We start from the raw sequence: 27944 nt of genomic DNA, 5'->3' as shown, positions 1-27944 counted from the left end.
CCTCTCCCCTTCCACGCCCCACCGCCCTTTCCCGCCCGGGTCGCGCCGCTCTCCCGGCACAAGATGGCGCCGGACGTGAGGGTGCAGCGGGGGCGGGGCGGGCCGCTCGAGCCGCCGCTCGGCGCGCTGCCCGCCGCGCAGGCGCAGTGCCGCTCTCCCCGCCCGCCGCTGGGGGAGCCGGCGGCAGGGGGCGCTGCGGGCAGCGGTGCCATGCTCGCGGGGCCGGGCCTGGGCCGCAGCGTGGGGCGGCCGGAGCGGGCGGAACCGGGGCCTGGCGGGGCGGCCGGCGGGGCAGCCGGCGGGGGCCTGGCGGCATGTTCCGCAAGGCGCGGAGGGTGAATGTGCGGAAGCGGAACGACTCGGAAGAGGAGGATGAGGAGCGCGACGAGGAGCCGCCTCAGGAGCCGGCGCCGGCGGCCGGGACGGCGGGGGAAGGGCCCAGCGAGGCCTCCGTGCCGCTGGCGTCGGGCGCTGGGCTCCTGCCGCTGCCCGCCGGCTGCGTGCCCCTCGCCCTGCCCGGCAGCCCCGCGGCCTTCGCCTGCGCCGCGAGCTACGGAGCGGCTCTCGGCCTGGGGCTGGGCTTGATGGGAGGCGACCGAGCGGGCCTGGGGGCTCTGCCGGCGCCCGGTGTGCCGCGGCCCCCGGCGCCGCCGCCCCAGCCCCAGCAGGGCAATGGGCTGCCGGTGGCCGGGCGCCCCAAGGAGAAGAAGAAGTCGCGGGAGAACAAAGAGGTGCCGAGGGCCAGCCTGCTCAGCTTCCAGGACGAGGAGGAGGGTGAGGCGGCTGGGTGCCCGGCTTTTGGGTCTCTTCTTGCGGGAAAGGAACCCGGAGCTGCTCAGCCTGCATTGGGCCTCCCCCGGCCCTCCAAGCGAGCCGGGATCCGTGTTTATTTTTTAGGGCAGACCTCCGTGTGGCCGGGGGTGACGCGGGATCACATAAGGGAGGGCGGGCCCTGAGGGCTCGGTGCGGGGGGCCAGGGATGCCCGGGCCCGGTGAAGCTGCGTCTTCCCCGGCCCGGCATGGCTCCGGCGGGGCCTGCAGGCTCCCCGAGGGCTCGGCTGCCATGTAGGGCTTCAAATTGCTTCTGTGCTTCTGGTGCATCGCTTGTGCTGCGTTCACTGCACCTGCGTGGCCCGCAGGTTTGTGCGGGAGTAAGTGCAGCAGTAGCCTCCCCTTGGAGCCAGCAGTGTTAGCTGAGGAGCATCTGTCCCGTGGCTTGTGTCGAGGTTGTTTTAATGTGATGTGGCTGGTGCTGATGGGTCACCTCGGACTCACTGCCTGTTGTCCGAACAGTTCCTGTAGTTTTGAGTCGTCTTAGAAGGAATTCTCTTGAAATCACTGAAACCTGGTTTCTGAGACTCGTGATTTGAAATCTTGATGGAAGTACTGAAGGCATAGAATTAGACTTTCACTATAGACTGTCAAAGAACCCTACAATGTTTGTTAATGGCATTTGTGAAGTTCCAGGTACAACATTTAGAGATTTGATAAATAACACCTGTTTGACAGATCTGATGTAACGTTATCCAATTTCTCTTTTAAAGAAACAGAAGAAGTTTTCAAAGTGAAGAAATCAAGTTACAGCAAGAAGATTGTAAAACAGTTGAAGAAAGAATACAAAGAAGATCTTGAAAAATCAAAAGTTAGAACAGAGGCCAATTCTCCAACAGATGGTAATTGCAAAACTAATAATAATAGTAACTTATGTAGTGGAAAAGATAAAGTACTGTAATTTAATGTATTGTTTTCAGAATGAATTGTTAGTCCTCTAGAGAACTTCACATTTAGAGCTGAACTAAAGCACAGATGAAATGTGTTACTTGAGCCTTAGGAATGCTATTCTGCGTTGGTAGAGAGTACTTTGGTTCTCATGTAGAAATTAACATAAAAGGATGGAACTTCTCAAATCTGTTAGATGGCTGTCAGTAGACATCAGTTTTCTGAATTGCACCTGTGTTTATGACAGATGAATTGGCTATTGAATTAGGAAGGAATTCCACTTGTTTGAAAACATACCTGGTGCTTGTCTGACAAGATGTGTCCTTGTAATGCATTTTCTTCAAAAAGGAAGATTTTAGGGGTGAGCAGAGTGATGGTCTTTGTTATTAAGTTAATTGTTAAACAACTGCCTGTTTCAGGACTTGGACCTTCCAGTAGACTTGATTAGGATGATAGACTCAAAGTGTTGGAGCAGAAGGATCTGTTAACAATGTGCAGTCCTTAAGAGCTTGAAATAGAGCCTGGGACTTCAATTTCATTGTATTGTTGGTTTTTAGGAAGCTCATTGGTAAAGAGTAGTGCTTCCTTTTCCACTTAAGTTTTTACATAGATTATGTAATGCTACGAGCACGAGCTGGGAGGCTTATGATCTAAAGATTGCCATGATCTAGAAAAGCACATGGGGGTTGAACATGGTCCCATGCAGGAAATATCCTTTTTAAATTTAATTAAATTATTTTAAAGGTTTTGTCTGCATTTAGAAAACCCACCTATTCTTTCTTATTAGAATCCTTATGCAGTGGTGTAGGGTATGAGCAAAACCAGAAATTATAATTTCTGTGGCTGGTGTTCAGGTTATCTGTTGGATGGGACAGGACTGAGAGAGTAGCCTGGATTCTCTGAACAAGAGCTTGAGTCTGAAACCTCAGATATGTGCAGCTTGGTTTGAGTAGCTGGGTTTAGCATGCATCTTTTTACACATTATTTATACTTGCTGCCTGTGTCTGTATGTTAGCCACCTAATGTAGGATGTAGCCCAAGAGGGAAATGAAGGGATATTTTGGAATCAATCACTTCTTGGGGAAAGACTTGATGTAACACAGGCAGTGCTTTCTCATTGAAAGAGACTTTGACAAGGTTGCAAAAGGTTGAGTTCCCCCACTCTCTTAATACTTGACAATATGGAGAATGTTTAGTGGTTGGTGGGGCCTGCCTTGTCACATTTTATTTTGAGAGGATGTCAGTGATTTAATTACAATTCAAGTGTGTGTTTTCCTAGATCTCAAGCAATTAAATTATTATTTAACATTTTCATTTGTTTTTCACTTTTGGTTGTTGTGTCTTTAAAAAAATACTTCTGAGTGATCTTTATGAATGGAGTAAAACATGGACTTTGCTCTCTTATCAGCTGAAGCACCACCAGAAAAGGTAGGACAGAATAAGGATATAGGCCAAGAAGATGGGACTGCAAACAGTGAGCATGGTGAAGAAGAAATGGAAGTTGAAAGTGAGAAGGAAGAAGAGAAACCAAAAGCTGGTGGTGCTTTTTCAAGTGCTCTGTCATCACTGAATGTTCTCCGCCCAGGTTGGTTTTTGTAATATGTCTGATAAGTTACCAAGTGATTTAGCCAATGTTGTAGCAGACTAATGTGTGTGAGAAATTAGGAAATAGTTTCCAACAATTTAGCATCTGCGAGTTCAAGCAACTGCTATTTTCTAAAGGTGTTCAGTTTTACAAGTCCTATGGGAGAAAATGTTTTGCTATGGAATGCTTCATCCTGATGTCAGAAGCAGGAATTCGTCTTTTAAGTAGATGACAAACTGCAAGGAAATCTAGATTTGGAATCACATGAGATTTAACTGCTTTCAGTTAAAATTTCTTTAATTAAAATCTTTCAATGATGGGTCTGCAAGGTATCTGAAATATTTCCCTATCCTGTTTTGTATACTGAGGTTCTAGTCAGGCCCTGAGGGCAAAGAAAACTCTCTGAGAAAATATTTTTGAAACTGGTTTGCTGATTATGGCAGTTTGCTCCCCAAATACCAGCTGTGTGTCCTGGGCCCACACATTGATTTATATGACATATGTAAGTTGTGTTAAGTTTTGTGCTGTAGATTTTAGAGTTTTCTGATTAGGTCTGATGCTTTTCATGTTTCCCCTTGATTATACAATTTTCTGTGTATTAACTGTGTCTGATTTGGTGGCCTCTTAATCTCTGACTGATGTCTGTTGAAACAGTTGATGCTTTTTATTCCTCAAAATAAGAAGAGCTGGGAGCAATACTGGGATAGGAAATTACCCAGTCATGCACCTCATTTTCTTCCTCCCTTTGCAATAGTCAGCTCCTCTAAAGGGCTTCCTCTTGTTTGGGAGTATTTCACATAGGAGCATTAGGCTTCTGTCTTATGACATGAGCTACTGGAAGCAGAGCCAGACTTTCTGTGATGATCCTGACTTTGAGGGTTTCTGGTCAGAAAGTTGACATGTTAAACATCTAAGATACTTTCAGATGTTTTCTGTGAGTATGAATTTGCTTCCACTCATGCTTTTTTCTGTGTGCTGAGATGATTTGATACAATGACAGAGATGAGCAGTAAGAAATTGTAACACCTGTTCTGTTGCAGAGGTTGTTTAACCGTGCTCACATCTGTCTCTAGGAGAAATTCCAGATGCTGCTTTTATTCACGCCGCTAGGAAAAAGCGCCAAATGGCTCGTGAGCTTGGAGACTTTACCCCCGTTGACAGTGAACCAGGTAAAGGCCGCCTTGTTCGAGAAGATGAAAATGATGCCAGTGATGATGAAGATGATGACGAGAAGAGGAGGATAGTTTTTACAGTGAAGGAAAAATCCCAAAGGCAAAAGATTGCTGAGGAAATAGGTAAACCCTTTTTTGGAAGGTCAGCTGATAAATGTTCACACTGTTTTCACTGCGAGTGCTCCCATTCAGCATTTTTAAACAACATGTTTTTCAAACAATCTGGAGTTGCATAACATTTCTGAGGGAAAGTACTACATAATGGAATATGCTTGTAAAATTTTGAACACAAAACTCTGTTCCTGTGCACACTGCTGATTGTGATAGAAACTTACACTAAGGATCGATTCTTGTTTTTCCTGTACTCTGTTTTTAGGAAGTATATAATTGTGAAAAGAAAAACATTTGATATAGAATTCTTCTTGCTGGCTAGCAGGTAAAATAACCTTTTGGAAAAGGAGTTAGACATTAGAGGATTACCAGCAGTGAATTGTAAATTTTCCCACTGGATCTTTCCAGTGGAACCCGTGTGCTAATAATTCACAGGCCAGTGTCCTTAATTCCTCATGAAGAGGAAAGGAAGGTGCTCACTGAGGCATGGTTTCAGGTTTTTGAATTTGTGGCCCTTGCAATTATGAATGCATTATCTTCTTTTTCTTACTTGTGTGAAGGTATTGAGGGAAGCGATGATGAAGCACTAGTGGCAGGGGAGCAAGATGAAGAACTCAGTAGATGGGAGCAAGAGCAGATACGAAAAGGAATCAACATACCCCAGGCATGTATATAATTGTGCACTCTTTTTTGACTGGTTTCTGCAAGTATTGGTAAATCCTTTACAAACTTGAGTAGTTTCATTTGAGAAATAAAGTCTGTAAATTCTAATGCTCTTTAAAGAGAAATAGTATAAGTGTTTAGAATGGTAATGATATTAAGAATTTTCCATTTACCTTCTTGAGGGCATTTGTTTCTTCTATCTTGGATATTGGATGTTTAAATCCCTTTGATAATTACATTTTGTAACTGTATCTCCTTACATTTTCCACTTTGATTTGGAATGTGTAAAAAAGTAAGTCTCCCCTTTCTTTAAAGTCTAACATAGTACAACTACATTTCCTCTGCCACTAGGTTCAGCCAAGTCAGCCTGCAGAAGTGAATAATGTGTACTACCAGAACACTTACCAGACACTGTCTTATGGTTCATCATATGGCATTCCATACACCTATGCTGCGTATGGATCGTCGGAAACCAAGTCTCAAAAAACAGATAATACAGTTCCTTTCAAAACTCCCAGTAATGAGATGACTCCTGTTACTATTGATTTGGTAAAGAAACAGCTTAAAGACAGGTAGGACAGACCATCTTTTTAGACTTAAAGACCTGTCCCCTAGGTTTCTGTTCCTCAGGTGTCTTTTAGTCCTGGGGAGCAAACACAGAGTTTCATCGCTGGAAACTGACTGGTACATCCATTAAAAAAAAAAAAAAAAAAGGCAAACAAAAAAGCTCAAAGTGAAGATGACATTGACACTTTGTTCGAAAATCTCCTTGGATTGCTTCTCTGGAAGTGAAGCTTTAAATATGAGGCCATTGATCTTGTTGAAGAGAGGTCTGAGTTCCATCTTCTGGACACTGCACAGTCTTATAGTGAAGAAATAAAAGGCCAGTGAGGTGTTTAGCTTATCAAGCTGCATTCCTTTAAACTGTGAATCAGAGGTTTCCCCTTCAGTAGATAAGGAATTAAATTTTTAGTGTATACAGGGATTTTTTTGGCTTAAACACTGTAATCTGCTTGTCAGGTACGCAGAAGGTATGGAATGAGCAACACAATTGCAATGAGAAATCATATGTAAGGAACAGCTTGCACTTTACATGTCTTCAAAATTGGTTTGTATGCCCCTTGTAGTGTTGCAGCCTTTGACAGTGAATCAAGTTAGTAGAGGAAAAAGAATGCTTTGTATGAGCTGTAGTCCCCATTCACCCCCAACCTGTTCTGCCAGCTTTTCATTGGGGACAGCCTTGCACTGCTCTGTGTGCTGTCAGCTCCTGTACAAGTTTGTAGGAGTGGCCAGTGCTGTGCACTGCAGCATAGTCTAGCAAATGAGTGTGGATCATTAGCCTGGCTGTTCATGAAGAGAGGGGAGAAGGTGACAAATCAAAGGTCAAGAATTTCTTTGCAAAATTTCCCTTATATAGGCTCAGTACTTGCACTGTACTGTCTGTTTGATGTCTCAATGGTCTGAAATAGACAGACTTTTGGATGTAAATTTACTATTTATCCATTGCCCTTCAGGTTGGACTCTATGAAAGAAATGCACAAAGCTAATCGGCAGCAATATGAGAAACATCAGCAAAGCCAAGAGGACTCTACCAAGGCAATTGAAAGATTAGAAGGGTCTTCTGGGGGTATTGGTGAACGGTATAAGTTTTTGCAAGAAATGCGAGGGTATGTCCAAGACTTGCTTGAGTGTTTCAGTGAAAAGGTAAGGATGCAAAAACATTCATCTCTTTACAAAAAAAAAAAAAAAAAAGGTCTCTTATTACATGCCAAACAGTACATCTCCCTTTGTTTTTGAAAAAAGTCCTTTGAGAGCATATTCTTCAAAAGGTTTGGTTCTTTGAGGATTGGAAAGAACTTTCTATCATGCTAAGCTTGTTATCAGAAATCTCTCCTCCCAGCTCCCTGACTTTAGGTTGCCTAAAAACTTGCAGATTTTATGTCTTCAGGATTTTTGTAGATACTCTGGCGTTTCAACTTTACTCAGATACTCCTTTTTACTTGTGTTGGACATCAGGTTAGCAAAAATAAGGGCTGAATTTACATTACTACTTTCTGGAGTGCTTGATGTACACAATAACAGAGGCTTGTATTTTCTGTATTATAAACTTCCTCCTGCCAGATGTTTGTTGGTATTGCTCTGCAGTCTGAAGGAGAGAAGTTTTAAAACTAGCATAGCTGTTCAAAGACACCTCACTTTAAAATATATTTCTTTCATGTAGTGTAACACTTTAATGCATCCCTGAGTCAAAAACTTAGTCTTTTTTTATTATGTTATGCACCGTGCTTTGATTACTTACTTTGTTGTAAATATAATAGAAACTCTTGAATATATATATATTGATATGTACACACACATATTAGGCACACACAGAAGCTGTAAAGTTCAGCTAGCAGTATATTGGCTATTTCTTCATTGTCTTCTGACTTGAATACAGTAGTAGTATATTAATTTCTTAATATCTTGTCAGAATAATTGAGTAGTTCTAAGCTACTGCTTGCCCAGCCTGTTAGGTGTGGGAGAGGAATAGAGAAGCATTTTGGGTGCTGATGGGTTAGATATTAATTGTCCTCTCTTAGTGGAGCTGGGACAGTCTGGTCTTCATCCTGTAAAAGTGAAGAGTAGCTATGTCATGAGGAAACCCAGGAAGGGTGGGACAGTTAATTTATCTAGCTGATTGATTAGTATAACTAATCAGTACAATTAGTATAATTAGTTGCAGTTGATTGTTCACTTAAGAAGCCATATTCCTGAGTCTGTGTTAGCATTAGGTACTTTCTTAGACAGTGCTGGTTACCCAGATGGCTGATTTCCTATTAAAGATAAGTTTTTACATTTTTACTCTGAGGTAAATTTGTATTTCAGAAGTCAAGTTAAATATCTGTTTCTATTCAGTGTTTTCTTTCTAAAGACCTTTTGTTAAATTACTTTTGTGATGACTGTAAACCATGTCTGGAGGTTCTCCTTGCTAGCATAAGCTGTCTTGTTCAAATATTTTTAAAATGTGACTTTTATAATCTCAGGCTTCTTAGAGACATTCACAGAGTTTTGCTGGTTTCAGGTGGAGGCTGCTGCTGTACTTGTATGTAAAGTGAGTTGCAAAAGTAGCAGGTTATGTGGTCAGTCTAACAGAAACATTTCATTTATTTTGATAATGTTTGGCTAGATAATGTGGTTTGGAATGCAGTGCTTTCAGTATGACAAAAGTACCAGCAAATTCAGACCCAGTAGCCCACAGGACACTGAAAAGTTTTCTATAAAGGAGGTGCTGGAAGGGAACAAAGTCAAGTAATAACATCAGTATCAAGTTTTTACTTAAATGAAATGCAGTAGGATGGTAAATAGTTATAAACTTTGGAGTGTAGATATAAATTACCTTCAGCTTTTTTATAGAACCTGTGGCCCTGACTGCTTCTATTTAAAGTGTTGTTACTATTATTTACAATAATGTTTGTAGTTATTATAATATACATGAGAATATATGTCTAATAATAATACTGTATGTGTGTATACATATATATGTACATACATATACAAAAACATATATTTAAGTATAATATTTTGAAGAGATTCTGAATGTTAGGATCACTTTGCCAAGTCTTAAGGCTCAGCAGAGTATGAGAAGACAGCTATTACACAGATTTTAGAAACAAGCACTAGAAAGGTCAAATCCTGTGTAATACCTTTTTTCCTCCATAAATAAGAAAAACAGTAGAGTGGAAGATGGTTGCATGACTTCCTTCAGAAGTAATTACTGTAAAATTATGTTTTCTGAGAAGGCTGGCGAGTCACACTGGCATTTTTACATTTTGAATGTAGGAATATATAGTGGATACTGAAAGATTGAATTGTTCTGGGCATGCCTTTGACAGCACAAGTAGATAAACTGCTACTTTACCTGCAAAAATGAATTACCAAAACACACTCTGTGTATCTGAATTATCCTTGTGATCTGAATGTTTAGAGACCTTTCTGCTTTTCCTCTTCCACTGTTTATAAGGAAAGTGAATAAAAAATCCCCTTGAAAACACTGAATTTAAGGTACTGACTAAACAAAACAGGGAATGAGGGTTATAACTTTATAGTAGTCAGTGAAATTGTCAGCCACTCATTAACCACAGTATTGATTAGAGAAAAATAAGGGCTTCTAAGTCTCCTGTATTCTGAATGGGAAATATTTTGAGTGGATTCATATATTTGAATACATTAATATATTTTTTTTAAAATCCTGAGAAAATTACAGAAAGAACCACTAGGGATGCATTGAAAAATTTTCGTTTAACTTTGCAGTCTTAGAATTTCCTCTACATACTTAAGAGAAGAAGCTGTACTTCCTATGGTAAATTGCAGTAAAGCTAGTAGTTTTTAACTATTATTTCTGTTTTCAAAACTGTCTTAAATTCCAGATGTGAACTTCCATCTCTTGGAAGATTTTTCCCTCCTTGTCTTTCTCTCTACTCTTTTCTCCAAAAGAAAGGTGTGTGTATTTTGAGTTGGTGCAGAGCTGCTTTCATTTTAATCCCTGGAGCCACATTTATCCCACAGAGCTAAAACCTTTTTCTTCTCTGATGTGTATGTCAGTCTCAGTGAGCTGAAATGGCCCTGTAGCTATCAGCTCAGAATTTTACATTTTACTGAAGGAGGTTCTTTAATAGTTGCTGAGTCACATTCTAAAATACTTCAGGAAAAAATATCTGATTTTATCTTCTGTTTTGAAAAAAACATAATCCTGGATGGTAGGCAGCAATGAAATATAAAAGGCTGGAAGACAATGGAGTAAGCATACATCTCAGAGGTAAGGAGGACATGGCTTAAGTGTGCATACCAAAAGGACTTTTTTTCAAAAGAAATGAGAACAAAAAAAGAGCAATGAACCTTCTGTTTAATGTCAGGAAATTCCTGGCTGCCAGAATATCTTCTATTTTTATTAGAGATGCCACCAAAATAGTTCATTAAAGGAAAAAAAAAACCTGACAGGTCTGACATGACCTACCTGATTAATTCAAGGTTATACTTAATGCATAACTTGCACAAATTATTCTGCTTTAATTTTAGTGGTAAGCTAGAGGAGTGTTTGACCGATTTGAATTACCTGTTGGCATAACACCCTTATGCAGGATTTTATTTTATTTCAGTAATAATATTTCAGCATGTGCTATTAAGAGTTAGAGGACACAAAATAGTAGCTGCTGGCTTCAGTAGCTTGGATTCATGGGTGTTTTTTCACTGTGTACAGTCAGATTATTTTCTCACTGAAGTGTAAAATTCTTGTTTAGAGGTAGAGAGGAAACAACTGACATCTGAGAATTGCAGACCTTGACATAACAGGTAACACACTTGTAGGGAAAGCAAGAATACTGGAGAGAATATTTCACACTCTAAATAGGATGTCTGGCTGTGTAGACTCATTCACTGCTTTCAGGATGCTTTTGTTGTGATTGAAAGCTGCCAGTGTTACATGTGTGCACTTTCCACACGGAGCTATTTCCTGGTGCAGATGGCACAGAGGAGTGCAGGCAGGTTTGGTACTGCTGGGAGCGCAGTGGCAGCGTTTGCTCCGCCATAGGCTGGGACCCCAGAAGCTGAGCAGCCCCGGATCCGGGTGTTACGTGGTGTGTTGTATTTTTACAGGTGCCTCTGATTAACGAGCTTGAGTCTGCAATGCACCAGCTGTACAAACAGCGAGCTTCCCGCCTTGTCCAAAGACGACAAGATGATATTAAAGATGAATCTTCGGAGTTTTCAAGCCATTCAAGTCAGTCCATCTTGAAGGTTTTTATTATTCATTAAACAACCTTGTTTACTTAGTATGACTTAATTGAAATGTGAATGTTTAATGTATGACTGTCTTATTAAAGTTTATTCTTACTCTTGAGATGAGTAGAAGCAAGTTTAGATGAAAGTTCTCTAATCTGTTTTGTTTTAAACTCGAAACCACTGTAACTCTGACTTTATCTCTCCTTTCTGTTTCTCTTAACTATATTTTCTCCTTCCTAGCACTAAAAATGTGTGCATGGTGGCTGTGAGAGTAGTGGTAGTATGTGACTCCCCATTTTCTTATATCAGGACTTTAAAAAAAGTTATTTTAACCTTCCTGAATCATAAATGTCATTTAACATGTACAGTTAACTGTATAAAGCCACGAAGCACTGGGCTAGACTTCTGTCTCATGTTCTGTTTTGTAGCCAGTATAAGTATTTGATTTCAGACAGTTAACTGGTAAATTAAAGAACTGGAAGACTAATCAGACTAATACAGTGCCCCTGTATGAAATACAGCTTAGGAATAGCCAGTTAAAATGCCTGCTTCCTGTGAGTTTGTGGATGGGGGATTCTCACTAAGGAGGTTTCTTATGGTGATTACTCTTCAGTATGTAAAACTCTACAAAAGCGTAAATGTTAATTTGGATGGAAATACATCTTTCTTGGAGGAGGTTTTAATCAGTGTATTAAATCAGTGGATGAAATATCCTATTAATAGGAGTCCCCTTTATGCTTCAGAAAGCTTCCCATTTTTAAAAATGGCATTCTGTCCTGTTGCTGATGTAAAATTCTGTGATCAATGCCATTTCCCTCTTCTGCCACAGTTGTCAGAGATGAAGTCTTATTAATACCATTAGCTCAAAGTCACTGAAGATGATGAAATGTTAGGGTGCCAGAGCTGGCCATTCCTTTACAGAGTGGTTAGCATACATATTCTTTTTAGGACTATTATCTGGAGTTCCAGGCATCACATGGCCTTGCAGTTTTATCATGAAAATGCTATTTTGAGAACTAGAAACGGATTTCCTAAAAGAAGCTTAGAATGGATTTTTTAATAGGATGGGAATAATTCTCATTGCTGAGGTTGGGTTTTACAGAGAGATCTTATTTAGTATCTGGAAGTTTAGACAAGGCTCTTAGTAGTTCAGGTGTTGCATTGAAATATTGACATAGATTGGCATTAATACTTTAAATTATGGATTTGTAAATAGATTTTGTCAGAACATGTAAATTTATTCCTGAAGTTTGGATAGGCTGTTGTTTAAATGTTTATACTTTAATGGGTGGACTTGAGCAGTGGCTAGCATTCAGTCTGCTGTTTAAAATTTACCTGGAAAGGAGGAACTGGAAACACTCCTGCCTGTTATCTGCTCTTCTAGCTGTGTTGTTTTCTATAGCCAGGAACAGATAAGCAGAGCTTGAAAAAAGGAAGGAAGATGGATTATCTTTCTATAGATTTTGAGGTGTTTTAAACTTTAGGGATATCTGAAGCATATGAACTTAGAAACAACATGACTAGAACTCTGAAATAACATATATTCTTGCCCCAGTCACTCTTGTCTGCTTTTTTTTTGCTACTTTTCTTCTTAAAAATTATGTGGTGAATGTGTTTATGTAAGGCGCACGTTTTTCTTGGACATTTCATTTAAGCTATTTCTGTTAAAACTCTTAACTTCTGTGTAGTTCAGCACTGTTGTGAGAGAGATAAGAGTGAAGTACAGTGAAAACTATTTGGCATTTAAGTGGAAATTTTTCCAAAGTGCACTGCTTTCTGTTTTAACCTCTACACGTCATGAATTCGGGCTTCTGGGGGGACATTGTGGTTTTTTTTTCTTTTTTGATACTTCGACTTTCTATTTCAAATTACACTTAGTTTAAAAGTGGGTAAAAGGCTCTTATGAAACTGCCTACAGCACATTTATAGAATCATAAATAAGAATTTTAATTTTCATTGATGTAATTTTACAGATAAGGCACTGATGGCTCCAAATCTTGATTCTTTTGGGCGAGACAGAGTGATCTATCAAGAACAGGTCAAGCGTCGGACTGCAGAGAGAGAGGCTAGAAGGTAGACAGTGAGATTTCTTTCCTCCTTTAGGAGTCTTTGTCTGCTTGCAAGATATAACTGTCCTGTATGACTTACTAACATGGGTGGCAATGTTTGCTTCTTCCCTGAAAAGGGAAGAAAACACTTCAGCTGGTCTGCAGAGCAGGAGTATTCTTATATACCCCATCTTACTGTGCAAGTGTACAAAACATTCCATGATACTGATTTAAAATCCCTAAAAGAAAGCACAGGAAATGCATTCCATATCTATGTGGAATATAGATACAGATATTTCCATATAGATATGGAATAGAGATATAGATATGTCCATATCTATATGGTCTCTGCCGGTTTTGTTTCTTTTCACTGTTTGAGGCAGCAACGTAGGGGAATGCTTGAGGTCATGGCATAGCACAAGTTCTTTTTAGCTTGACTTTCCTAGAACTAAAAGGACAAGTCTGAGTGGGCTTAGGTGGGGAAAACAGCTGCTTTCTCTTGCTTTATTGGAGCTGGTTTGTACTGCTGCTCCTTTGCAGGGCTCGCCGCAGACAAGCGAGAGAGCAGACTGGGAAGATGGCAGATCACCTGGAAGGCCTTTCCAGCGATGACGAGGAGACTTCAACAGATATCACAAACTTCAACCTGGAGCGAGGTTAGAAAAGCTACTCAAGCTTTGTCACAGAATCACTGCATGGTCTGGGTTGGAAGGGACCTTAAATCCCACCCAGTTCCACTGCCTTGCCATGGGCAGGGACACCTTTCACTAGACCAGGTTGCTCCAAGCCCCATCCAAGCTGGCCATGAACACTTTCAGACATGGGGCAGCCATAGCTGCTCTGGGCAACCTGTGCTAGGGCCTCACCGCCCTCACAGGGGAGGAATTTCTCCCCAGTATCCTTTGTAACCCTGCCCTCTGTCAGTGGGAAGCCACTCTCCCTTGTCCTGTCACCCCAGGCCCTTGTAACCAGTCCCTCTCCCATCCTGCAAACTCCCTTCAGTACTCTAAGGCCACAATTAAGTTACCCTGAAGCCTCTTCTCCAGGCTGAACAATCGCAATTCTGTTACATAACAACTTATTTGACAGGATCCAAACACAGCCCTGTTTATATACTTCACCAGATTTTGGAGGGAGTTTGGGGATTTTTGATTCCTGGATCATCAGTGTGACCAGAATAGTCTCTGTCACCAAGTTGTTGCGTGTCTTGCAGCTGACTCAATAACCCATCGTTATTGAAGTTCTGTTTATTTAATTCTAACATGCTTTTGCTGGCAGGCAGTAAGCTTTTGGACTGTCAGTAAGTCTTCCCATTTGTAAGATAGTTTATCATTCTTGAAATACGTGTTTCTCCTACTTGGGAAATTTTGAAAAACTTAGTGCTTTAGAAGTCTTTTGGTTCATGGCAAGTATTTAGTGGAGTTGTGAATAAGCTTCTAGAAATGCAATGACAAAATTTTTGTACAGTCTTGTTGCAGCCTGGCAAAGTTTGCAAATGATAGAAAACAATGTTGAATTCAAACATTGCAGAAAGATCTTGTGGTACAGTTAGCATTTGCTCTGATTAAAAGAGAATCAGATTAGAAGAAGTGAGGAGGAGGAGGAGGCCAGCAAGGATTGCATACATAGAATTGCTTGTTTTGGATTTGAGGAGAGATTGAATGGTTTTGGTCTCTCCAAGTAGAACAAAATCAACTTTTCACAGTATGATAGCTGGGGACCATGAAATTAAGTGGTTGGAGAGGTTTAAAATAAAGAGGTCATTTCTCACAGAGAAGGTAATAAATGGCAAAGTCATTTATGTAGGTGGTTGTGGAGACCTGAAGTATGAACATACTAACTAGAAAAGCACTTAGATGATCTGCCTAGCTGTTAGGTCTTTTGGAGGTGCAGACAGTTTCCACACCTAATTTACTGCAATTTTATGATTGCACTGATTTTCTTCCTGCAGGGAGGGGTCTTGGATAAACAGAACAACTGTTCAGGGTTGTTAGGTGCTGTAATTAACTTTGTTAATTAAATTATCTAGATTCAGTGGGACAGGATTGCACTTGGTAACTTGGCAATTTATGCATGCAAAAGCATTTTGTAGAAATTTCTTCAGTTTCTGAATAGGCATAGTGTTTGTAAAGCTTTTTTACTGTTGTTTGTAGTTCTCATGTTAGTCCAGAAGCAGCAGTGGAATAGAGGAGTGCACTTTGGACCCAATAACGTTATATGTAGTGTATTTTCTTAATCCCAGTTTGAACTGTGTGGTTATATGACAGAATCTCCTGTTCCCTCAGCCCTGCCTCTGCCTGCTGTGTGTACTAGTTGTGTTCATTGTGTAAGGGTTACTACTGTGACCAAACATTTACAACTGTGGCTGCAGCAAATACGACTGATTAAAATGAAGTAGAAAAGATAAAGGGAAAATAACATACAGAGAAAAAGGTCTGGACTGCCTAGAAAAAAAAAAAAAGAAGATGCTGGAGGATTGTAATCACTACCCAGTGCCAACAGGCGTGTCCTGGGCAGCATTTTAGCCTGGTGTCTGCCAGGACTCACCCTGTCTGAACTGCCAGTTCAGTTGGCTTATCTGAGATGCCCTCCCATATTTGCACTTAGATTATCAAAGATGTAGAAGAATCTGGGTTGGAAGGGGCCTGGAGATCAGTTGTTTGAAAGCCCCATGCAAAGCAAGGCCAGCTTTGAAGTTAGATCCACTCTGAATACAGCTCAGTATGTCACAATCCTCATTACATCTGGTAACTTAAAATCCTGCCATGAAATGTTGAAAGTGAGACCTGTGATAAATGAGTCTATGGGAGAGTATTTGTGCTCCTGTTTTTATAGCTTTGTGTGTTTGAGGCAGGAGTAACAGAGCTTCTGAAGGTGAGGGGTTTTTTTTAATTTATGGGAGTTAGCTTATGCCAGTGAGCATCAAAAAATGTCTTGAAAGAGGCATTACAGGGAGTAGGTGATGAACTTCTTGTTCCTTTTCTCCCCTGCTAGATCGTATATTGAAAGAATCCAGCAAAGTTTTCGAAGATGTTTTGGAAAGTTTTTACTCCATTGATTGCATCAAGTCCCAGTTTGAAGCTTGGCGCTCCAAGTACTTTGCTTCTTACAAGGATGCTTACATTGGCCTGTGTTTACCAAAGCTGTTTAACCCTTTAATCAGACTTCAGCTGCTCACCTGGACTCCTTTGGAGGTAAGCTTGTCTGCAAGCAGCTTCTGTGTTAACTGCTACCTGGTGGTTCTTTCACACTGGAGCAAAGTCAATTGCACCTTTGATGTGTGCTTCTCCTAAAGGTGTGTTCTAGGCATGAAGTTTCAAATGGGCACCTGTCTTGGGGCAAAGTTTTTCTAGAGAGTGCCTGGACTAGTTGATTCACTATGTTCCCAGCAAGCCAGAGTTAAGTTTGGCACTTTGTCAGGAAGTGGTGTAGACCAAAAAATCTGCAGCTTCCCATGGTAATGGGTTGGAGCTAGATGATCTTTTAGGTCCCTTCCAATCCAAACCATTGTTGGTTCTGTGAAAATACATTATTCTTTAAAATACTTCAGAGAAAATTATGACTCTAGATAATGCTGTTTCATCAGAAATGGAACTAAGAAGTTTGTTCTTACATGGAATTACAACCTGTTTCTCTAGGTTATGTATCTGTCTCACCTACACCTCCATACCCTGTAGAATTCTGACTGGCAATTTCCAAGTCTTTCTCATAGTACTCACTGCCCAGTTATTATGTAGGGAACATGGGAAAGGCAGGACAGCACCGTGGCAGCCCAGTATCCCTGGCACACATTTGTTGTCCAGCCTGGATATCAATGCTTTCATGAGATGCCACCAGAACAAACAGTTCAGGTAGCTTTTGACTCCCTCTCTGTTCCTCCTTTTTTCAGAAGTGCTTTTTTTTCCCTTAACCTACCAAGAGAATATCTGGAGAAGGGGTTTTTCTCTCACCTCTTCTTCAAGTGCAGAGAAAGGAGAGGCATGACTTCTCTTCAGAGAAAGTTCAGAGTATTAAAATAATTTTATTAATTTGATGTTTGACTTCATTCAAACAAGGAAAAATCTGAGAAAGATGCCATCATTAAATTGAAAACATTTTTTGTGCATTCTCATTTCCCCCATGCTATTTCTCTGAGTTTTCAGGTTGACAAAACAAAGCTCATGTTAGTTGGAGACATGGTACAGCATTGTAAAGTCTAACTCTATTCACTACTCTCTGTTATTATCCTGGTAAGCATTTTGTTGAGGTAGAAAAATTACAAGGTGCTCATAGAAAGGCCTTTTAAATCCAGAAGGCATAATTTTAAAATGCAGCACAATTGAGCTGTACTTCAACTTACACCCTGATCTGTAGGCTTTTGTTTGGTTTAGGTGTAGAAATTAAAATCTGTGGTGCAAAAACTGTTTAAAAATCAGTCTTGCTTCAGCCATTTTCTCTTTTCATCACATCTAGTGGCTATGCTGGTAGGAAGAATTGGTTCATTTGGCAGAGTGTTTTAAAGCTGTTTTTGTGGTGTATCATACTTGCATGCATAATACTTTTTTCTATGTGTTAACTTCAAACCTTTGTTTAGGAATCTAACCCCAATTCTTTTTTTATTAGGGCAAGTGTCGAGATTTTGAAACAATGTTGTGGTTTGAGTCATTGCTGTTTTATGGCTGTGAAGAGCAGGAGCAGGTGAAAGATGATGCTGATATTTCACTGTTGCCTACCATTGTAGAGAGAGTTGTTCTTCCTAAATTAACAGGTAATTACAGGCTTAAAATTGGGAGGGAGGGAGTTGTGGAATCTGATGCTTGTTTGTGCTTTCAGATTTTACTGTTTTGTAAATAATTGCATGAATTTGAGTATATCATACTCAAATAATTATTTGTATAATACTCAAATTATTATTTGTATAATAATTACTGTATTTTAATATTTGCAAAGTGGAGTAATTCTTTAATCTCTTCCAGTAATTTCTGAAAATATCTGGGATCCTTTCTCTACCACACAGACATCTAGAATGGTAGCAATTGTACAGAAACTAATAGATGGATATCCCTCAGTGGTGAATGCAGAAAACAAAAATACACAGGTAAATTGTTGGATTTTTTCTTAAATATGTTGCATTAGTTAAGGAAGTTGAATACATTTTTAATACCTTATGTTGGAAAGTACAGCAAGAAAAAAAATTTAAAATTATTTGGTGCTCTGCAGTCTGATTGTGGAGAGTAAAGTAGGGTGATAAATTAAAAGAAGAAACTCAATTAAGCCTTCCCAAAATACATGCTAGAGATAAAAAGATACACCAGATGTAGTAAGACTTGCTGGTCTCAAGTTTTGCTGTAAGGGATGGCTACAAGTACTTGGGCTTTTCTTTTTTAGGTTTTTGCAGCCTTTTCAAATGTATTGCCTGGAAATTGGGTTGTTTTACTTGCCTTCTGTGAATGAAGGAAGTGGTAATAAGAGTTCAAGTTTTAATTGAAACTGTCAAATTTCTGCTCTGTTAATTATTACAGACTTCTTTAAGACTATTTATTTGTATGCTCAAATATGTATGGATGTTTACTGTTATGGTCACAAGTGTTCTTTGTTGCTTTAAAAATCAGTTTCTGAGTGTTTAACTACTAAGCAATGCACTGGACATTTAAAACAAAATTACTTGTTTCAGATGCTTTTAAAGGCCTTGTTGCTAAGAATGAGGAGAACACTAGATGATGATGTATTCATGCCCTTGTATCCAAAAAAGTAAGTTTACTTTCAGCTATGGTGTTAGACCTTTCTTAGACAGTCACTGTTTGTCCATAGTTAAGAGGGGTTTTTCCCAGTGTGGTTCAGTGCCTGGGTGCAGGAGATCTTCTGTTGTCCTTCTGGGAGCATTTGGCAGAGACAAGGAGGATGAAAGGGAATATTTATGGAAATGAGCTGTGTCTTGGAAGGAAAAAGCCAGCAAATTCAAGACAGAGGTGTAGTTTTGGTTACTCATTAAAGAAATGTCTTACTTTCCAGCATCTTAGAAAACAAGAACTCTGGTCCATATTTGTTTTTCCAACGTCAGTTTTGGTCCTCTGTTAAGGTAAGTCAGTAAATATGTCTGGTAAATCTTTGGTCTAAGACAGTGTAGCAATAAAATCCTCCTCAAATTTATGGAAAACAGTAGATGGAAACTGCTTCAACTTCACTTGCAAAACCTCCAGCTCTGGATTCTTAGTCTTTGATAACACACTGTGCCCTCTTCATGGTGTGTCCAGTCACTAGAGGTGTCTCCAAGGCTCACTTTTGGGCCCAGTCCTGTTTTATATCCTTATTGCTGATCTGCACCCTCAGTGAATTTGTGGACAACACCAAGTTGGGCAGGAGTGTTGGTCTGCTGGAGGGCAGGGAGGCTCTGCAGAGGGACCTGGACTGGTGAGGCCAGTGGGATTAGGGTCAGCAGGGCAAACTGCTGGGTCCCTACACTTTGTCCACAGTAACCCCAGAACTGGGGGCTGAGTGCCTGGAAAGCCACTGGGCAGGAAAGGCCCTGGGAGTGCAGGTCAGCAGCAGCTGAAGGTGAGCCAGCTGTGCCCAGGTGAGCAGGAAGGCCAAGGGCACCTGGCCTGTGCCAGCAGAGGTGTGTCCTGAAGGACCATGGCAGGGATTGTCCCTCTGTGCTGGGCACTGCTGAGGCCACCCCTCGAATGCTGTGTCCAGCTCTGGGCCTCTCACTTCAGGGAAGGCATTGAGGGGCTGAGCATGTCCAGAGATGGGAACAGAGCTGGGAGGGGTCTAGAGGAGAAGTCCTGGGAGGAGCAGCTGAGTAGGAGTTGTGGGGAAGGGTGAAGACAGGACAGTGGAGTGTGCTCAGGGGGGTCTGGCTCTGCTCCCAGGCAGCCAGCACAAGGATGAGAGGAAATGTCCTGAAGCTCTGCCAGGAGAGCTTCAGGATGGACATGGGGAAGAATTTTTTGACAGAAAGGATAATTAACCATGGGGATGGACTGCCTGGCAAGGTGGTGGAGTCACATCCCTGGAGGGGTATTTGAAGATGGACATGGCACTCCATATTCTGGTCAAGTTGACAAGGTGTTGTTTGGTCTAAGAGCAGACTTAATTTCAGAGGTCTTTTCCAACCTAATTGGTTTTGTAGTTGTAGAGGTTGTCAAGTGGAAGCACCATCATTTCAACTTTATTGTTATGGGGTCATTTAGCTCACTCACTCCAGGTTTTTTATATCCTTGTGCTTGTCAGAATAAAATACACTGCTTTTGGGGAATGTGGGAGCTCAAAGCTGTGGCTGTCATAGTTTATTTCCAATAAAAGACTGTGAAGAAAATTAACTCTCAGCTAAGCAGAAAAGTAGAGACTGATGTTGATTGAACAACTGCTCTCCATGATCACACAAACAGAATTCTTCTCTGGAATTTTCTGTTCAAATGGCAGCAGAAAGGGAGACTGTATTCTGAATAGGTTTGCAAAACATTTAAAATATTTTAAAATGTTTGATATGTTTGATCAACTTCCTGGTTTCAGTGCATTTTGGAATAATTATTTTCCCTGTGTTGTATTTTTAGTTATTGGGAAACTTCCTCCAGTGGTATGGAATCCTCTCAAACAAAACTCTACAGGAGCTGTCCATAGATGGGTTGCTAAATAGATACATTCTTATGGCTTTTCAAAACTCAGAGTATGGAGAGGACAGCATTAAGAAAGCTCAAAGTGTAAGTAAAATCAAGCAATGTTTAAAGTAATGGATTTTTATATTTTCCTGAAAGGAAAATATAGTTAAAACTTGAAATTGCCTATGATATCTTGGCTTTGATACCTCAAAAGCTGTAGTCAGTGAAAAATGGGTGTGGTTTTTTTTTGGTATAGTGTACAGAGTAAAGAAAGAACCTTCTCTGGCTCATGCCTGTAGATGGATTAGGTATACTTTGGGTTTCAGTGCTTTACTGCTTGGATTATGGTGTGGGGTTTTTTTGGTAGTTTTCTCCCTTTTTCACTCAGCTGGGCCTTATCCCTGCAATCTTACTAGGCAAATTTCAGAAGTTATACATCTTACATAGCTTTAGAAATTTTGTTACATTGTGTTTAACTTCCTTTTGCCCGTTTTTCATAGGTAATTGCTTGCTTCCCTAAGCAGTGGTTCACTAATCTAACAGGAGACAAGACTATTTCTCAGCTAGAAAACTTCTGTAGATACCTTGTTCACCTGGCTGATACAATTTACAGAAACAGCATTGGTTGCTCTGATGTAGAGAAGAGAAATGCCAGGTAACTTACTTTGAGTTCTTGTGATTTGATTTATTTTGCCAGTGCATGCAAACATGGGTAACTCTCTCCATCCTGCTGTGTGTCTTTGGAAACTGCTTTGAATTCACATGTCAGAAATGGATATTTTTAAGGTGTCTGAATATAGCAACTGCTGGAAATACTGGAACACTGATAATATATTTTGCACTACTGCTTAGTGTCCTGGATTCTTAAGGGGGTTTATAAAAAGCAGGGAGAGGCATTTTTTACGTGAGCAGACACTGTCAGGACAGGGGGGAGTGGCTTTAAACCTGCAGGAGGAGATATTTGTGTTAGATATTGGGAAGGAATCCTTGGCTGTGAAGGTGGTGAGGCCCTGGCACAGCTGCCCAGAGAAGCTGTGGCTGTCCCTAGCAATGTTCTGTGCCAGGCTGCATGGAGCTCTGAGCACCCTGGTGTGCTGGAAATGTCCCTGTCCATGGCAGGGAGCTGGACTGAGATAAGCTTTAAGGTACCTTCCAACCCAAAGCATTCCATGATTCTGCCAAATTTTGTAGCTACCATGTTTGGAGTGATTCACCTTGTGAGCCTGTTGCTGATTCCTGTGTAGTGGCTTCTAAATTCCAAACTGTCTTTTGTGAACAGTTCAAAAGTTCTGACTATTTACACAGCCAACTAGATGAAACTGTTTTGCCTGAGATCCAAGAGTAATTTTATTTGAATCCAATGATCAGCTTAATTAAAAGTTTGCATTAGACACGTTACTGCTGGCCAATGGGAGCAGCAACAGCGCAGGAGTGAACAGTCTTGGTACAGTCCTGTGTTTCAGTGTAACAGTTTGGGATGTAATTTTATTTAAGTTTTTGAAATCTCTTGTTTTGCTGGTGTGTTTCTAAATTTGAAAGAACTTTCTTCACCAGGTGAAATGATAACTTGGTAAAAATTTTTATTGGAAGAGAAACATCCAATTATCCTGTATTCATAGCAGGTTCTAATTTGATTTCTGTCTTCTGTCTTGCTTTTTCGCAGCATTAACAAATCTGTTGCCATTACCTCCATTAAGCCAATATAATAAATCTGCAACAGGAATATGAAATATATGACTCCATAATGTAATCTTCTGTTGGAAAATTAATCAATGCCATTGATTACTCTGTTTCTGTATTGACTTTTCCTGCCTTTTTTTAGGGAGCACATCAAGCAGATCATAAAGCTTCTAGCAAGTGTCCGAGCTCTGGATCATGCTGTTACTGTTGCAAATGATCACAACGTAAAAGAGTTCAAGATTCTAATAGAAGGAAAATAGACTTTTCCCACCACTCATTTTGAGCTTTAAAACCATTCCTGATATGTAATTTATGTACATATGTAAAGTTTCTTAAACTGTAAAGTATTGATCTTTGTTTTAATACAAAGTGCATTCTTATATACAGCATCCTTAAAAATAAAAATCATTGACTTCATTGAAAACAAAAATGGAATCCCAAGATTGTCATCTTTCCAGAAACAGGATTTTTCCTCAAGTTTCTCAAAATCTTGTTCACAAAAATACTTTGTGCCCATAATCAGTGGTCATCTACTCCTGTTGATTGTTCCATGGTTAACTGGAATGTGTATAATAGATTCTGTGTAATACAATGATGCATATATTTATACCACCATGTTGCTTTCACACTGGATATAGAGATGTTGTACTGTTGCAATAAGCTTTTCATTTGCTAAAAAATACTTATTTTGAAAATAAAATGATCGTATTATTGGTCAAAAGGGCTGGTAAAACATTCAAATACGTGAAAAGTCATGAGTTGAAGAATAGGGGCACATTGAAGTGGATCCTGACCTTTAAAAAGCAGCTGGAGTAACCAAAAAGTGATTTGCATTCAGAATATTGAACTCTTGTCACTGTTCTTCAAAAGGAAGATCTGGATAAATGGTGAAGTATTTTTTTTTTAATACAGGCAAACACTGAGAATTTGTGATTATTGTGCATGTGTAGATGGTGTCACTTCCTAAGCTCAAAACACCTTTCATTTTCTAGAACTAATGGTTTAGCTCTGAATTCTGGACCCTCCTTCCTTTTCTAAATTGCTTAAGTTGTGCCACTTGGTGGGGAGGTGGTTTGGTTTTTTGTTTGTTTGCTTTGTTTATTTCATTTTGTTTTGTAACGTCATTCATGGAACCTATTTCTTCAGGTTAGAGTGGCTGAAGATATGGAGCAAAATGAAGGTATTTTGAAACCTTTGAAGTATTTATATTGTAAATATTAAAATGTTACACTTCCCACTGTTAGGAAAATTAATCCACAAACACCAGAGGTTTATGTCCAAAAAGGAGACCGAGGAATTCTTTCTGGCTTTATTCGAACAAAGGCAGAGGTCATTCCCCTGGGGTCTCAAATTTTTGGAGGACGCAGCCTCCTTTTTATCCTGATTTCCTGGGCACATTTCCCTTCTCTCTTTCCCCATTGGCTGAGGTGCTGGAGAGGTACAGACTCCCCAGCCTGATACTGAAGATTTCCTTCTGATGTATAATCCTCCCCTTTAATTTTTAATTCTTACAGAATTTAGGAGTTTTTCTTCCCCATTGTTTCATATATCTTTCAGTGTCTAATTTCATTTATCAGGAAACCTAATTTTATTTGTAAAAGCAAATATCTTTTTCCATTCATCAATCAGTGGAATCCTTCCCACTGTTTCTTGTATCTCCCAGTGCTAGTTTTACCTACCAGCAGACCCACAGCTTGTTTGGGAAGACAAATCAGTCATTCCTGTCACCACTAAATATCATCTAAGTGTAGTCCTAAAAACCCCAAGGTGTTTAAATGTATGTGAAAATGACTTCAAAAATCTGTTGCTACAGATGAGAACACTAGTGCCTTGATCTTGGGGTCCAAGGCAGGTGGAGAGCTGTAATAGCCCTGGGTTAAGAGCTTTTCTCAATGTGTGCCCACCTTTTTTTCAGGGAACTGTAGCAAATAATCTGCATACTTACAATATTTATGCTTATGGCATGTGATATAAAAGAGTATATGAAACACATACCATTGGTAACATGGACACTTCCTTGAGACACTGGATAGTTGATTTTTTGAACAGTTGGGATTGATGGGGCACACTCAGAAATACCTGCTTTTAAAAATTGCTTCAATAAACTCATCTGTCAAGGAGCTGTTGCAGTACAACTTGGTAAGCTTTGTTGATTTAGGAAGGGAGTGAGGGAAATGATGAGAGTACTGGTTCTGGTTGATGATTTCAATATGTCAGAAAAAAATAATCTTTCAAAGCTGGATTTCTCAAGTGAACACAATAGGATTAACACTGGAATTCACATACCTACATAAATCATAGTTTAGCTATTTGAAATAGTATTGCAGTTGTAGTTGCATGATTTAATAGTGACATATTTGATCTTTCTCTGCTTAAAATGTTACTGATTTCAGTATCTTGAAGAGGAGCTGAAGGGAGCTGCAAGAGAGCTGGAGAGGGTTGTTGGATTCGGGCTGGGAGTGACAGGTAAGTGCCAATTGGAGCTGAGGGAGCTGTCACAGTTCTCTTCATTATTGATACTATTGCTGTTACTGGGTTTTTTCTCTCCTCACTTTTTTCTAGGAAATTGTTCCTATCTCAACCCATGATCTTCACCTTTTGTACTCCCAAATCTCCTGCCTTGGGGAGGGGGAGAAGTGAGCAAGTGGCTCATAGATTAGAGTGGTTTCAGTGGGAGCAATAAATCTGGAAGTAACATTCCTACACCCAGACCACCTCACTTGGGTCCCAGTGTGAGGCACAATGAGGGCACAACCACAAAAGAGTGGGTTGGAAACAAATTTGATCTCAGCATTTGCTATATTGGGTCCAGGGCCACTGGTGACAGTGGTGCTTGGTCTGTCCATGTGGGTTGGTACCTGACCCTGGCTCTGATCCTGTGTGTGCTCCTCGGGGTGACCTTTTACAGAGCAGGGACAGGGATCAGCATTTCTTTGTTGCTGTACTGTGGGAGGTGAGTTTATGACACAGCAACACCAAGGGCAATGAGGGCACTCTGGGATGTGTATCCAGTGCTGCTCTCCTGCCCTTTGAAGCCCATTAATAACCATACCTCGTCTCAGGGGGGAACAGGGTAGGATGATTTTCTCCATTCCACCCCCCCCCCCTTTCCTCCTTTGGGCCTGCTACAACAGCTTTTGAGCATTTTTAATTCCCTTTGGATGGTAAGAAAGCCTGTTCCTGTTGGTCTCAGTGCAGTCCTCACTGTGTTCAGAGTCACCTTTGGGGGCAGAACAGAGATTTCCAAGAAGGCCATTCAGGGACCTGTCCTGAGGGAGAATAGTCATGAGTGGCATGGAATGTGCCAGAAAATTGGCCAACTTTTTGAGACATTCTCTGCTCTGGTGGTTTGGGAGTTCACCCCTGAACAACTGCAGCCTCTGCTAAAGTGCCAGAATGTTTGCAAGGAGATGCTGTGTGAGCTGCAGAGATGAGCAGCTTACTGCAGTGTGCTGGGCCCTGGCTACTCTTCACTGCACACCAGTGGTCAGTGGAGAGCACCCTCAGGGGAGGAGGAGGAGGAGGAAACAGCAACAGCACCACGGCCACGGCAGCTGCAGCTGAGCCAGGGAACAGCCCATGCTGGGAGCAGCCACCCCTGCAGGGAACAAGGAATCCAAGGGAAAACCAGCTCAGTTAGTGAGGGATGGCAGAGCAGGGCCCTCAGAACAGGGGCAGGAGGCAGGGCCAGAGAAAATCACCTGGCCCATGTCCCCAGGTGAGCTGTAAGATGTGTGAGAAGGCCCAGCCACCAGCTGGGTGAGCCCCTGGTGACCTGGCTACTCCAGTGCTGGGGTATCCTGGCCCATATGGAAGGGGATGGTAGTGAAGCCAAGCAGCTGGGATCCTTGTCCTGGGATGTGAACACTGACAAGGGCATTGGGAAGAGCACAAAAACTCTCAGGCTCTGAAGGCAACTCCTGCCAAGTGTGAGGGAAAGGCACTGTCCCAGGGATGATCAAGTAGTGCACTGAGATGTGTGGAACACCATGGAGCAAGGTACCCAGTATCTTGGAGAGAATTAGGGGTGCTGGAAGCAATCTATAAAGGTTCAAATGATAAGCAATCCCCTGTAAATCCGGATGAAGTCCAGTGTACAAAAACTCTGGCAGAAGTTCTGACAGAGCATGCCAGTGTCATATGAAAGGTCATTGGCAGTGCTGTCATGGAAAGAAGAAGAACAAGAGTAGTTATCAAACTTCTTTATCAAACTCCAGCTATATATGAAGTATTTTTTTTTGCACCCCACGCCCCAGTCCTGTGTCCTGTCCATGGAAAGACTGTCCAAGAATCTGCAGCAATTTCAAGAGGACTACCAGTGATTAAAGGAAGTGTCCCACACCCCAGCCCTAGAGCCTGGAGTCTCTGCTATTGGAAGCAGGAACCTTCTGCTTGAGAGAGGGTGCACACCACGAGTAACCTTTGCTTTTCCCTGCATGACTATGGAGAGCACATTAAGAAGTGGGATGGAAAACCCACCTCTGCCCTAGCAGCACAGGTACAATTGCCTTTCCCATTTCCTGTGGGCAAGTCCTCAGACACAACAGGAAGGCTGACATTACTTTCCATCCTCTTGAAGGATACCTGCTCCCATTTACAAGAAGTGAGCAGTGAGTACCATGATGAGAACTAGAGGGGCCCTGTCTCCTGCCAGGTGGAGGAAAGGGGCAATCTGATCTATTGGACTGTGTGGATCCGATGGCCTGGCATGGGATATAAAAGCTTTAATTGACACTGGTGCACAAAGTACCCTGATGCCATCAAGATATGTAGGGGCAGAATCCTTCTGGATTTCTGGGGTGACAGGGGGATCCCGACAGTGACTGTGCTGGAAGCTGAGTGAGCCTGACTGCCAGCAAATGGCAGAGTCACCCCATTGTGACTGGCCCAGAGGCCCAGGACATCCTGGGCAGAGATTGTCTCAGGAGAAGTATTTCAAGGAGCCAAAAGGACATAATTGGGCTTTTGAGATAGCTGCTGTGGACACAGGAAATTAAACAGCTACAGCTCACACAGAAAAATGTACCAGTAAAAAGGAAGTTGCTGGACTGCCCCTTCTCCTCAGTGCCTATCAGTGCACCAGAAACACTGGGGCTGTGCACTCTTTGTGCCAGCTGTATGTAGGGTCTCATACTCCTAGTCTGGTGAGCCCATGTGCCATTTTGAAATCTCCAATAACCCCCAGAGAAAGGTCCAAGAACATAAAGAAAGTGCTGGACATCACCTGTGCACACCCTGGTGCTGTTCAGTTTCCTTGTCTCTGTAACTTCCCATTCCTTCCCTCTTACAGACCCAAGATCCCAAACAGCTCACTGACTGCTCCCACACTAACAGTGTCCCAACAAAAAGCCTGGGGTGAGTTTTACCTTCCCCGCTGCAGTTGCTCAGCTCCACACGATGGCGGCAGTGTAGCTGCAAAAGAGGTAAATGTCCTGATTCTTCAGAAGCGATGAGTTCTGCACATCCCAAGCTGAAATTGTCAGTACTGGCAAAAAGCAATGTGCCAGGGCAGAAAAGTTCGTGTGGCCTTCAGATCCCTTTTGCAGCCCTTAATTCACATCACACTCTAGCAGCATTCACTCCCCTCTTATCTCTGGCAAACTGCTGTTCCACGGGAAGGAGAACCCGG

The 27944-nt window shown here is 41.4% G+C and overlaps 1 protein-coding gene across 2 annotated transcripts; it reads left to right on the top strand.

The window, feature by feature from the left end:
• The first annotated feature begins 197 nt into the window (after positions 1-197).
• PAXBP1 (PAX3 and PAX7 binding protein 1) lies at positions 198-22745 on the top strand. Of its 2 annotated transcripts, none has more exons than XM_064725767.1 (18): positions 198-774; positions 1545-1673; positions 3128-3304; positions 4378-4473; positions 5148-5251; positions 5602-5822; positions 6765-6954; positions 10882-11005; positions 12981-13080; positions 13596-13711; positions 16050-16249; positions 17658-17802; positions 18011-18132; positions 18709-18785; positions 19047-19113; positions 20591-20737; positions 21136-21290; positions 22458-22745. In XM_064725767.1, exons 1-18 carry the CDS (start codon positions 315-317, stop codon positions 22573-22575), a joined length of 2748 nt encoding a protein of 915 aa, XP_064581837.1. In that variant the 5' UTR covers positions 198-314; the 3' UTR covers positions 22576-22745. The 2 variants fall into 2 exon arrangements, with proteins under 2 accessions (XP_064581837.1, XP_064581827.1); XM_064725757.1 differs by having other exon boundaries at positions 200-774; positions 4378-4599.
• The last annotated feature ends 5199 nt before the right edge of the window (positions 22746-27944 follow it).

The sequence above is a fragment of the Zonotrichia leucophrys genome, chromosome 1, assembly GCF_028769735.1.
Source record: "Zonotrichia leucophrys gambelii isolate GWCS_2022_RI chromosome 1, RI_Zleu_2.0, whole genome shotgun sequence".
Classification (NCBI taxonomy): domain Eukaryota; kingdom Metazoa; phylum Chordata; class Aves; order Passeriformes; family Passerellidae; genus Zonotrichia; species Zonotrichia leucophrys.
This window is presented reverse-complemented; position numbering and strand designations above follow the sequence as displayed.